Below are 14,044 nucleotides of genomic sequence, written 5' to 3'. Positions count from 1 at the left end.
AAGGTTAAGCGGTACGCAATCAAGCTATACGTTACCATCTCACCGTACAGCAACATAGAAATCCGCGCCATTCCCCACCAAGCACATCTCTTCACACGAGCGAACACAGTAATAGCTGTTCAAGTCCATGCTCCAACTTTCTCAGCGAGTGAGCAGTGATCTCACTGGTTCAGGCATGTAGAACTCGAAGAAATGTTCCAGGCCACCTCACAGACTAAACCCAGAGATAACTAAGTTGTTAGAAGTCGATACTGGGTACAGAACACCATCTCTGCATTGACCCGGCGGTAACTAGTACGCGTAAATGATTGAATTCTAAAAATTAAATGTTGGAAATTGCAATGCAACATCCGACTTTCAAGCGTGATATAAATCTAGGTTAAATAAGTAAGCGTCCAGCGAAGGGTAAGTAGCTGAAAAAGCAACTGACAGAGGAGTAATGACCATGGTGGTCGTGTTGCTGTTGCAGACCTGATCGTGGTGGTGGCGTCGATCGTGGTGCTGTCGGTGGGCTCCAACGGACAGGTGTTCGCCACGTCGGCGATCCGCGGCATCCGGTTCCTGCAAATCCTGCGGATGCTGCACGTCGACCGCCAGGGAGGCACCTGGCGGCTGCTCGGCTCCGTCGTCTTCATCCACCGCCAGGTCCGTAGTCTCGCCTTCTCGCTGTGTATGCTACTGTCAGCACTCAAACGAATGAACCAACATGCATAACAGCGGTTAATGGTATGCTGCTTGAATCAGTCACTTCGATGAAATGTCCAGGCGAAACGACATGAAGTGGAAGGAGCGCTGAAGGATGTAGATGTGTGCGTGTAGAACTGGGATTCCAAACACTATACTTCCCGGAAGCCATACTTGATTAAGTAAACAATTCTCCATCTTATAAGGAGACTCATTCTTCAAGCTACAACTTCAAAGAGCGCAGTGTGCTACCTAGGGTAAGCAAATAATTGCATATTAACGAACAATAAATAGTAAAATAAACACGGTAGTTCTTCCTATTACAGAAAATTATTCGCCCAGTCCGCCCCGATAGCTGAGTGGTCAGTGCGACGGTCTGTCGTACCAAGGGGCCCAGGTTCGATTCCCGGCTGGGTCGGCGATTTTTCTCCGCTCAGGGACTGGGTGTTGTGTTGTCCTCATTACAATTTCATCATCATCAGTGGACGGCAAGGGGAAACTACCACTAGATTCACTTCCCTAGACACTCATACGGTGGACCTCTGACGAGGCTTCCCCCATGACAAGACCGGCCGTAAGGCAGGACACAAAGTTTAAGTTATTCGCCCAGATCTCATAAAATTAGGCAATGATTATTAGTTTCATTAAAATTAAATCGCCATTTTCAGATTATTTGTATAGAACAAAAATTTTTACAGGTCCAAACTATTTCATCAACTGTTCACCTTAATTGGACACAATCTTAATTTATATAAAGATACAATTATGGAAAATTCTAACGTCGGACCAACATAAGAGGCATACAAATTCAAAGTAAACATACCTTATACAGACGACATTCCACAATATCGTCTCTCGCCATATGATAACAGAACAGCTGTCCGAACAGTCCATAACAGTTACATATCAAATACGTAAAATGTGCATAAAATGTTTTCGTTTTGTGTCCTTGCTGACGTCTGATAGGAAACTGGTATGAGGCCATCAACGGATACATCGTGTTTTGAGGCGCCACCACACGGCTCTTACAACACAAGATTATGTCTTCGAAATAAAATGTAAAGAAATTTATACTTACTATTTTTTAAACTTTTTGGATGTATAAAAATTCATAAACGTAAAAGGATTATATTCCTGGTTTTGCAAATATATACGTAAAAAATTATTACAGAAGTATCATTACTGTTCTCATATTAGTGTCATGGTCATTGTTACCAGCTATACAAAGTGGTAAACTATTAACGTTGTAATAATAAATTCTTGGCATATAGAGATTAAAAATATGAAAACGGAGTTGTGTGACTTTACTACATGCGAGTGTAGAGTCTCGTGTAATAATGTATCTTCAACGGCCGCTGATGTGTGCTGAATAGTTCGAGGTCTAGGTCGTGATCCAATGTATTAAATCTGTTGTCTGAGTCATCGTCTAAGTTACGTTAAGCGTCACATACTGACTCACTACACGTAAGTTTAGGACCAGACTCCATCTTTTAACTCAAAAAAGAGAGAGCTGGGCTACAAGGTGGAATCACAAAACCACCAGAGGCGGCAGGTCGTTATTTTTTACAAAACACACTGGTGACCTCTATTTTAATCTACTGCGGCATCTTCCAGCGTAATATTACGTACGCTTATGTAATAGATAAAAATCTAAAAAAAACTATCAATGCAGAATCTAAAAAACCATTACGAAGCTTAAATACCAGATATCAGATCGCGTTAATATCAATAAAAGTCCAACTTCATAGACTATGCCAACTAATAAAAGCTACATGTGGTTTTATCATATCATCTTTACCACTTATGACAGCAAAAATCACGATACCTTCATAGGATTTGTCGATATAGAAAAAGCGTTCAACGACGTAAAATAATACACGTCCCAAAATTCTCAAAAAAAAAGGGAAGGACGGGTTATATATAATATGGTCAAAAACCAAGTAACAATAAGAATGGAAGACCAACAATGAAGTACTCGGATTAAAAAGGGCGTGATGCGCGGCACAGTCTCTCTCTCTCTCTCTCTCTCTCTCTCTCTCTCTCTCTCTCTCCTCCATCCTTCTCTTCTGTATGACTTATACGTCGAAGAAGCAGTGATGGAGATGGAAAGTTCAGGAGTTGGATTTAAATTCAGGGTGAAATAATATCACTGATAAAATATTCTGATGGTATTTCTACTCTCAGTGACACAAGAAGAATTTAGGGACATGAATTGAACGAACAGTCAAATGACCATAGCACATCGGCTGAGAGTAAATCGAAATAAAACAAAAGTAGTGAGGAGTAGTACAAACCTGACCAGCGTGGTGGTCATGTAGTTAACTAGTGAAGGAATACTGCTACCTTAGAAACAAAATAAGGCATGACGGACGAAGCAATGAGGATATGAACAGCAGTGTAATATAGGCAGAGGTTGCATTCCTTGTGAAAAGAAGTAGTCTCAAATAAAGGTCTTCAAAAGACTGAGAATCTGAGTTATGTGAAAAAACCAGAAAGGAAGAGAGAATCGAACCACTGGAGATGTGATGTTAAAAGAAGATGTTGAGAGTTAAGTGAACTGATAAGATGAGAAATGTGGAGGTCCTCGGCAGAAGCTACGCGGAAAGGATCATGTGGACGACACTGGCTAGAAGGGGCGGAATAATAGTATTTGTCTTGAGACACAAGTGAATGACTGACATGGCACTAGAAGAAGACGCAAAGGGCAAAAACTAAAGGAAGACACAGATTGGAATATATCTAGAAAATAATGGAAGCCGTTGGGTGTAAGATGAAGTGACTGCCACAGGAGCAGCTCAAACCAGTTAGTAGCGTGTTGACAAAAAAATCTCTTGACATCTGCACGTGAACAGCTATCGTTAATGTCATGCAAATACAGGTAAAGACAATTCCCATGTCTAGCGCCACCGCATTGGCATAAGAGAGCAATGTTAGCCACAGTGGCGGATAATGAGATAAAACACGAATTAAATAGTATGAAAGGTATATACTGCAAAGATGAATCGAAGAAGATTGCCAATTAAGATAAAGCGATCTAAATACCACGTTGGCCGAAGCGCTGTGCAGTAATGGAAACTAAATGAGCTAGTTTAATGAAATGGAGAGAGAGAGAGAGAGAGAGAGAAAGGAAGGAAGAAGGGAGGGAGCGGGGGCGGGGGGGGGGGGCGGGGGGGCGGTGGGGGGGGGGGGGAGGAGCAGAAACAATAAAGCAGGAACGAGAAAAAGTCGGCATGGTGCACAAAAGTATGGAGAAGGTTGAGGATCGCGGTGCGAATGCCTGAATCTGTAGCCTTTATTTCGTACGCATTCGTCGATGAACGCCATATAAGCAGTTTTATCATTACGCAACAACGAACAATAAAGGTCTCTACGTAGCCGAGAACACACGCTCGTGCGGTGCTAGGGTGGCGTAGAGAAACAGTTGAAAATAACTGAGGCACCAAGTCCGGATGGAATTCCAGTTCGGTTTTACAAAGAGTACCCTACAGTGTTGGCTCTGTACTTGGCTTGCATTTTCGCGAATCTCTCGCATATCGCAGAGTCCCAAGCGACTGAAAAAAAGCGCAGGTGACTCCTGTTTATAAGAAGGGTAAAAGAACGGACCCGCTACATTAAAAACCAATGTCCCTAATATCAGTTTGCTAGAGAATCCTTGTACGTATCCTCAGTTCTAAAATAATAAATTTCCTTGAAACCGAGAAACTTCCGTCCACGAATCAGCAAGATTTCAGAAAGCAACGCTCGTGCGAAACTCAGCGTTCCCTTTTCTCACATGATATCCTGCGTACTGTGGACGAAGGGCGGCTGGCATATCCCGTACTTCTACATTTCCGGAAAGCATTTTACACGGTCCCCTACAGCAGAGTGTTAACGAAAATACGAACGTATGGAATAGGTTCCCAGATATGTGAATGGCTCGGAGACTTCTTAAGTAGTAGAACCCAGTATGTTGTCATCGACGGCGAGTGTTCATCAGATCCAAGGACATCATCAGGAGTGCCCCAGTGAAGTATGATAGGAGCGCTATTATTTTCTGTATACATAAATGATGTGGCCGACAGGGCGGGCAGCAATCTGCGGTTGTTTGCTGGTGATGCGGTGGTGTACGGGAACGTGACGAAGTTGAGTGACTGTAGGGGGATACAAGATGACTTAGCCAAATTTCTAGTTGTTGGTGTGAATGGCAGCTAGCTCTAAATTTAGAGAAATGTAAGTAGATGCGGATGAGAGGCAAAACAAATCCTTTATGTTCGGCTACAGCATTAGTAGTGCCTTCTTGTCCCAGTCACGTCGTTTAAATATCTGGGCGTAGGGTTGCAGTGACTATTTGAGGATTGTGGTAGGGATGGCGATTGGTCGACTTCAATTAATTGGGAGAATTTTAGAAAAGAGTGGATCACCTGTAAAGGAGACCGCATATAGGACGCTGGTACGACCTATTCTTGAGTACTGCTCGGGTGTTTGGGATCCTTACCAGGTCAGAACAAAGGAAGACATCGAAGCAATTTGGAGGCTGGCTGCTAGATTTGTTACCGGTAGGTTCGAACAACACGCAAGTGTTACTGAGATGCTTCGGTAACTCAAATGGGAATCCCTGGAGGGAAGATAACGTTCTTTTCGAGGAACACTTTTGAGAAAATTTAGAGAGCCGTCATCTGAAGCTGACTGCAGAACGATTCTACTGCCGACAACACACATTTCGCGTAAGGACCACGAAGATTCGAGAGATTGGCGTTCATCCGGAGGCATATAGATAGTCGTTTTTCCCTCACTTAATTTGCAAGTGAAACAGGAGGGGAAATGACCAGTAATGGTGCAGGATACCCTCCGTGACGCAACTTACGGTGGCCTGCGGACTTTACATGTAGATGTAGACATAGAAACATTCTTCATCCTGTTAGGGCATCCAAATGGTGAACCAACTTGCTTCCCAAGAGCTGCGCAAAGAAATCGCATCATGATCCTGACAGAGCTTTTCCCGAAAAACGTAAGAAATTATGCTATCAGTTACGATATGCACTCCAAGACGATCAGAGGGTGTAGAATGATGTGCTTGTGCAAAGAGGAATAGATTAACACAAGATAGGAAAAGATGTAGGACAGCAACAGATTACTCGAAAGACTAATGAATCACAAAAGTAGCACCCAAAATATCAGTTCTTAGTGCCTCTGTTATTTATTAATCGTTTTTTCTGTGGATGAACTTTCGGATTTAGAGATGCCAGCTAATAATTCTCACCAGCGAGTATTTGAATGAACTACTTCTCGTTTGAATTCCATCGTCTTTGGAAGACTTTTTTTTAGTGTGTAGAAGTAATTGTACCATAGATTTTGCAGCGTGCAGAATCTATGATCTACGAGAAAGGAGACATTATCGGAATTTCGGAAGAATATCATGTACACAATTACACATATGTCGAAGGCAGATAAATGCGAGAACTATGGCACAAGAAGCTTAACAGCTCATTCATCTAAGTTGCTGATTAAATTAATACACAGAGACATCAAGATAGAATCTCCTGTTCTTTGTCGCTATCGACGACACCGTAACACAATAGAACGAACTGTGAGGCCATTTTTTTTTCAGGTTCGGCGTGTAAGTGCTGTCAATAAAAAGTCCGACACACATCCCACCAAGAGCGAAGTTTTAGGAACAAAAATATCATTCTGTTCAAACTTTAGATTGTAAAATCTTGTATCGCAGTTACAAACAAATTGATGTTCCTAGGAGAATTCACAATTTACTTTAAATTCACAGAACACCGCTGTAATTATTTTACAGTTATACTATTCTACAGGTAATTCTAGGCACCATATTCTATAAGAAATGAAGGTAAAGCTGAAAAGAACCAGCGAAAATGAGACACCTGCGATATTTCCGGTAGTTCTCAGTACAAATAGAATGTTAAATGCAGTCCTCTGCACCTGTTTTATTAATATTAGTAAAAAACAGAGAAATAGGAGAAACATCTGAAAAAATGTTCTCTTGGGCTGGAGAACAAAAGAAAGAGTGTGGGAGGCTTAGTTACTTCAAAAATTTAGTGCGAAACGTATCAGCTACTTGTGACTTATTCCTGCCATAAATCACTTTACTGCCCCTTCCAAACATATTTTTCTGTCAACTGTACTAACAGAAGGTTCCCTTTGGAATTCTCTTTCACAACAACACATTATACTCTCATTTTTTCCGTTACCTGATAACTCTGAGAAGAAACTTCTCTGTCAAAGAATAATGTAGGTAACCTGCAACGAAAGAACCATTAACAGATCGCTTAACGATCTGCGTGCATAATAGATAGTCAGCTATTTACGATAATATACATCTGTTTTAAGGACGAACCCTTTATAACACAAATACTTCGGTGCATCTTGAAGATAATTATGCTATCATAGGCTTAGAGTATATAAAATAAACCTGTAAATAATTATCTCCGCTTGTATATTCCAGAACACTTTATTGCTACGTTCCAAGGAAATCATCAGGTGACGTGCGATTCAAAATCAATGGTGGCATTGTTAGCAAATAATTAACTAAATTATCTGCACAAGATTCATTTTCATTACACCGGTTTCGGCTGCTTGCCAAACCCTTTCTTGGACAGCGAAGTCACCGTATCTCTTCCCAGTTGAGAACGTTTGGAGCATTATGAGCAGCGCCCTTCAACCAGCCCTGGATGACTATCTAACGCACCAATTGTAAATAATTTGACACTGTATCCCCCACGTGGACACCCAAATGGTTCAAATGGCTCTGAGCACTATGGGACTCAACTACTGTGGTCTTAGTCCCCTAGAACTTAGAACTACTTAAACCTAACTAACCTAAGGACATCACACACATCCATGCCCGAGGCAGGATTCGAACCTGCGACCGTAGCAGTCGCACGGTTCCGGACTGCGCGCCTAGAACCGCGAGACCACCGCGGCCGGCGTGGACACCCAAAAACTCTGTCACTCAATGCCAAGCTGAATAACTCCTTGCGTAAGGGCCGGAGGTGGAGCAACGCGTTATTGACTTGCTCAATTTGGGATGCTCTTTCTGTTAACTAAATCATCCAGTTTTTCTGGAATTTTAATCTGTTTGTCTGTACATGTGCACCACGTCCACCGATTTCCGTCCCTGTCGGATAATTCCTTCACGATGCGTCGTTCTTTTTGTCTTAAAGTGTAAAACAGCGTACCATTAGTAATGCATTCAACGTTTCAGAAATTTCCCCTGCCCATTCTCATAAATTAAATTTATCCACGTTTAAAACAAGCTGACATTCATCACAGCAAATAGAAATACCGTCCAATGCTTCATGTATCCACTTACAGTTACCTATCGACGACATCTTCATGCACACAAAAATGTCATCAGGAAACAGTTTCATATTGTTGTCCACCTTATCGGGCATTCTGCTTCGCATCTTACGTTGTGTGGGAGAAGGAAAAGCACTCACAGGTGAAACAAGACACAATGTAGATCTCGTAAGCCTATTAGGATTAAACCGAAGAAAAGCAACGAAGATTGATTTGTGAAGGAAAGGAATATGGAACTGCCACGAATGACTTTGCTATTTTGTGCGTGTTATTTTGTAGATCTAGCGTACTTCTGGTTTATAAAGTACATACAGTAGGCCTTTGTCCAACAGACGGGTTCATATGTACCGTACCTTTTCGATTCAGTTTGGACATATTTACAAAAATAATCATGAAATTGGTAGTATATTTTTTTATTGTCAGTCGTCATTAGTTTACTTAAATTTACATGTAATGATTTCACTGTATCCAGTAAAGATCTAGACTACAAATTAGTAGTGTATTAACTTTATTTTGTGCCGAATGCTTCATACTGTGTACCAGCTACAAATATTCTAATTATTTATTCTAGTGGTGTTTCTTTTGTCTTTCTTTCCAATTTTTTCCCACTTTACTCTTTCTTTTGGCAGCGGTGACGTTTCTCCTGCACTTCCTTTTTTCTGTCTCTTGAAAGCTTCTAAAGTTCTTCGTTTTTGTTTTGAAGATGGGTGTTCTGAATCTCTTGTTCAGAAAGCTTCATTTATTCTTCGTCTGTTTGAGTTTGATGGATCCACTTATTTTTGTTCTTAAAGTATTGGAATATTTATATTCTTACTCTGCTTTCCTCCATTATTTTTATGTGTCCAAAGAAACTGGCAATTTTTTCCGCATTGTATCTGAAGGTTTTTCGAATTTCGTAAAGTGTTCATTGTTGCCGCTTAGTATATATTTCCAATTTTCTAGTTGTTTTCGATCCAAGAATGTTTCAAAGGATTTTTTTCTTTCTTCTCTATTCTCTTCATTTAATCTATTTTGAGTGATCCAATACATTCTGCTGCGTAGAATCAGTGTTTTCTTATTGGCTTGGTACAATGCCCGACTTTTGCATTTATGTGTTCGCGAGTGATTGTTTTATTAAACTTTTCAATTTTTCATCAACATATCAATAATTTACAATATCATCTTTTTGTAAAGTAGGAACTATTACTGTGATGAATATTTGTGACTCATCTGAATATCTGTTTTCACGCAGCCATCATTGCACATTGCACTTTTAACTGCGGTGTTCTCGTTTAAGCACCATACCATTGCCAGTATTTTGATAATTATGTATGAGCTTCGATGAAAGTTACTCTAGTCCCCTATCCCCATTATATTTCAATCGTGAAGCATCACCAAAAAATTCAGGTACAACGTAAAATGTAGCTTAATCGGTGCCCTTACACAGTGTTTGTTCTTGCAGCCTACCCCTACAATCTAGTTACCTATTCCACTCTCTGTCTGAACCGAAATACGTAATAGGCATATACACTGGCGAAAAAAATGCAGCACCAATACTTTTTCTAGGTAACGCATTCATGTGAGTAACATTGCAATTTCACAGTTTGATGTAAGCGCGAGGTTAGGCATTGTAAATGTGAAATGCTGGTACATTAATAACAGTTGTAACGGCCAGAATGTTTGAATGCAAGCATGCAAACGTGCATGATGCATTGTGTAGTACAGGTGCCGTGTGTCAATTTGCGGGATGGAGTTCCAGCCTGTTGCACTTGTTCAATACATGGATGGATAACGCTGTTTTGTGATGACGCTGGAGTCGCCGTCTGATGATGTCCCAAGTGTGCTCAATTGGAGACAGGCCTGGTGGTCGAGCAGGCCAAGGAAACTTGTCGACACTCCATAGAGCATGTTCGGTTAAAACAGCGGAACGTGGGCGAGCGTTATCCTGTTGGAAAACACCTCCTGGAACACTGTTCATGAATGGCAACACACAGGCAAAACACCAGGCTGACGTACAGATCTACAGTCAGAATGCGTGGCATAACCAAAAGAGTGTTCCTGCTGTCATACCAAATCGCACCCCAGATCATAACTTGAGGTGTAGATCTAGTGTGTCTCGAACGCAGACAGGTTGGTTGCAGGCCTTCAGCTGGCTTCCTTCTAACCAACACACGGTCAACACTGGCACCGAGGCAGCACCAGCTTTCATCGGAAAACACAGCAGACCTCCACTCTGATCTCCAATGGGCTTTCGCTTGGCACCACTGAAGTCGCAAATGGTGGTCTCACTGTGGTGGTAACTGCTACGCAGATTTCTGCTGCAGAGGCAATATGATACGCCAGAACAGTTAGTCGAACGCGATGGCCTTCACTCTCTGTAGAGCAACTTGACCGTCCGGATCTCGTGGTCTTGCGGCCGTACATTCTCGTGACTACCTGAGAGCGTAAAGTGGCTACATTGCTGCCAGGCCCATCTGCAGTAACGCAGAAGGAGCGTTCAGTTTCTCGTACCCTATTGCAGGACCTCGTTCAAACTGAGGGACGTGTTGATAATGAAGTCTATGTCTCCTTCAAGGCATCCTTGACTAACATCAACTCACCACGTCCAGTGTTAAAGGTAACTAACGCTCACGACCATTAGAGCATGTATTTAAAGCAAATCAGATCTGCGACTGGCGCAAAGTTTGAATAGATATCATTTTTCAGATGTAGAAACACGCCTACCAACTTTCGTTCGTGTCGTACAACTTCTTCTTGGAGTTGCGATTTTTTTCCGTCAGTGTACTATAAGTAAGGCTAGCGTCATTTTCATACTGAGACTTCCAGAATATTATGTTCCTCAGCAAGTGTGGCTGAAATTGTACTTTACACATAGATATAGATGAGAGCGTCTAATATCTCCCTTACACTGCTCTCAATAGCGTTTGACGAATCTGGTTCCTAAGATTTCAAGAGCTACATGTTTGCCATCAACTGTACAATTTATTCTTAAAAAATACAAGAAAAGAATAAGTTGTACATCTGATGGCAAACAAGCTGTTCTTCAAACTCCTGACAGCTCTATCGAGTCACCACATTAAACTGTTCACTTCTAGGAGCTGATCACGACGCTGTACATCGGCTTCCTGGGTCTCATCTTCAGCAGCTATTTTGTGTATCTGGCTGAGAAAGACGCCGAAAATGAAACAGACTTCAGCAGTTACGCAGACGCGCTGTGGTGGGGTGTGGTAAGTCTTTGTACCTGTTTGTCGAAGTGCGGCCTGTACTGAGCAAAGCTTTCTGATCGAGTACATTGTTGCCTGCAGATTACTGTCACGACCATCGGATACGGAGACACCGTGCCCAAGACTTGGATGGGCAAGATCGTCGCCTCGTGCTTCAGCGTCTTCGCTATTTCTTTTTTCGCCTTGCCAGCGGTAAGTACACTAATTCGGAGGAGAATCAGGACGTATTTTAAGTGACTGGTTTAAATTTTAGTTGTACTTCCATATATCGACAAATACATTAGTGGCTGACAGTGATATCCTTAATTAATTGTATCCTGCGACACCCCCCCCCCCCCACTCCACCCCACCCCAACCCCAATTCTTACTTTCACTATATAAAGTAGTCAATGCACGCTGGGTGCCACGAACTAGGAACATCATCTAAAAGCTGTTAATTATAAGTTTGAATGTAGTAAGTTTCCTAAAGACAGAAAAGCTACTGTTCACAAATCAGCACGGATTTATAAAGCATCCCTCGTGCGAAACTCAGATTGCCATTTTCTCACATGACATCTACAAAACATTGATGCAGGGCAACAAGCAGATTACATATGGCTAGATTTCCGGAAAGCGTTTGAAAGCGATTGACTGCAGACTGTCCCAGGTAAGTGGATGGCTCAAAGACTTAAGTAGTACAACCCAGTATGTTGTCCTCGGCGGCGAGTGTTCATTAGACAGAAGGGTATCGTCACGAGTGCTCCAGGGTACAGTGACAGGAATGCTCTTGTTCTCTTTATACACTGATGAGCCAAATAAACTGGCATACCTGCCTAATCTCGTGTAGGGCGCCCGTGAGCACGCAGAAGCTTCTCAACACGACGGGGCACGGACTCGACTAATGTCTGAAGTAGTGCTAGGGGGAATTGACACCATGAATCCTGCAGAGATGCCCACAAATCCGTAAGAGTACGAGGGGCTGGAGATCTCTTCTGCACAGCACGTTGCAAGACATGCAGATATGCTCAGTAATTTTCATGTCTTGGGAGTTTGGTGGCCAGTAGAAGTGTTTAAACTCAGAAGAGTGTTCATGGAGACACTCTGTAGCAATTCTGGATGTGTGGGGTGTTACATTGTCCTACACGAATTGCCCAAGACCGTCGGAATGCACAATGGACATGAACGGAGGCTGGTGATCAGACAAGATGCTTAAGTATGTGTCACCTATCAGGGGCCCCATACCACTCCAACTGCACACGCCCCACACCATTACACAGCCTCCATCAACAGCTGACATGTAGGGTCCATGGATTCATGAAGTTGTCTCCATACCTGTACACGTCAATCTGCTCGATACAACTTGAAATGAGACTCGTCCGACCAGGCAACATGTTCCCAGTCATCAACAGTCTAATGTCGGTGTTAACGGGCCCAGGCGAGGAGTAAAACTTTGTGTCGTGCAGTCATCAAGGATATACGACTGGGCCTTCGGCTACAAAAGCCCACATCGATAATGTTCCGTTGAATGGTTCGCCCACTGACACTCGTTTGTAGCCCAGCACCGAAGTCTGCAGCAATCTGCGGAAGGGTTGCACTTTGTTACGTTGAATGATTCTCTTCAGTCGTCGTTCGTCCCTTTCTTGCAGGGTCTTTTTCCGGCAGCAGTGATGTCGGAGATTTGATGTTTAACCAGATTCCTGATATTCACGGTTGACTCGTGAAATGGTCGTACAGGAAAATCCCCTCCTCATCGCTTCCTCGGAGATGGTGTATCCCATCGCTCGTGCGTCGACTGTATCAACACGTTCAAACTCACTTAAATCTTGATAACCTGCCATTGTAGTGGGAGTAACTGATTTAACAACTGCACCAGACACTTGTTGTCTTATATAGGTGTTGCCGAGCGCAGCGCTGTATTCTGCCTGTTTACATATCTTTGTATTTGAATACGCATGCCTACACCCGTTTCTTTGGCACTTCAGTGTAAAGACACTGTAACTTTGGAATTAAGAACTTATTTCCGTGTAGTTGTGTGTTAGCCAGCAATGTCCAGAGCTACACGCTGTCGGCATGTCGCTGACCGGGCCGTATCTCCGCTACAGGGCATCCTGGGCTCCGGGTTCGCGCTCAAGGTGCAGCAGAAGCAGCGGCAGAAGCACTTCAACCGGCAGATCCCGGCGGCCGCCATGCTCATCCAGTGCCTGTGGCGGTGCTACGCCGCCGACAAGTCGTTCAACAGCCAGGCCACCTGGAAGATCTACGTCAAGGACACCGGCCAGCCCAGCCAGAGCTCGTCCGCGCCGCTGGGAAAGGTAGGCGCAGCCCCTAGTCGTCTCTCCGCTTTCAGTGCTTGCGAGTGGCTTTCTGTCCAGCGCGCTGCACATGGCATGATTTAAGAGCATAAGTAGGATGATTTGCTTTTCCGCAAGAGCTCTCGAGAGGAAACCGCTGGAGCAGCTTTGATCAGCAAAACCGTGACGACTCGACTATGCACTGAGGTGACAAAAGTTATGGGAGAGCGATATGCACGGATACAGGTGGCGTATTAAAGGACAGCGCGCTGGTGGAGCTGTCATTTGTACTCAAATCATTCACGTGAAAAGGTTTCCGACGTGATTATGGCCGCACGAGGGGAATTACCAGACTCTGAACCTGGAATGGTATACTATGTGACCAAAAGTATCCGGACACCACCAAAAGCATACGGTTTTCATATTAGGTGCATTGTGCTGCCACCCACTGCCCGGTACTCCATATCAGCTATCTCTGTAGTCATTAAGCATCGTGAGAGAGCATAATGGGGCGCTCCGCGGAACTCACGGACTTCGAACGTGGTCAGGTGATTGAGTGTCACTTGTGTCATACGTCTCTACGCG

The 14,044-nt window shown here is 43.2% G+C and overlaps 1 protein-coding gene across 1 annotated transcript in view; it reads left to right on the top strand.

The window, feature by feature from the left end:
* The window catches only part of LOC126252283 (potassium voltage-gated channel subfamily KQT member 1-like), a 307,638-nt gene that overhangs the window by 224,952 nt on the left and 68,642 nt on the right, over nt 1–14,044 (top strand). The window contains exons 4-7 of the mRNA XM_049953157.1: nt 470–645; nt 11,061–11,192; nt 11,271–11,381; nt 13,271–13,480. Of these exons, the coding sequence (XP_049809114.1) occupies nt 470–645; nt 11,061–11,192; nt 11,271–11,381; nt 13,271–13,480 (629 nt within the window). The remainder of the gene's footprint in view (nt 1–469; nt 646–11,060; nt 11,193–11,270; nt 11,382–13,270; nt 13,481–14,044) is intronic.

Source organism: Schistocerca nitens, chromosome 4 (genome assembly GCF_023898315.1).
Source record: "Schistocerca nitens isolate TAMUIC-IGC-003100 chromosome 4, iqSchNite1.1, whole genome shotgun sequence".
In the NCBI taxonomy this organism is placed as follows: Eukaryota; Metazoa; Arthropoda; class Insecta; order Orthoptera; family Acrididae; genus Schistocerca; species Schistocerca nitens.
The sequence above is the reverse complement of the archived record's forward strand: the minus strand, read 5'-3'. Positions and strand labels throughout refer to the sequence as shown.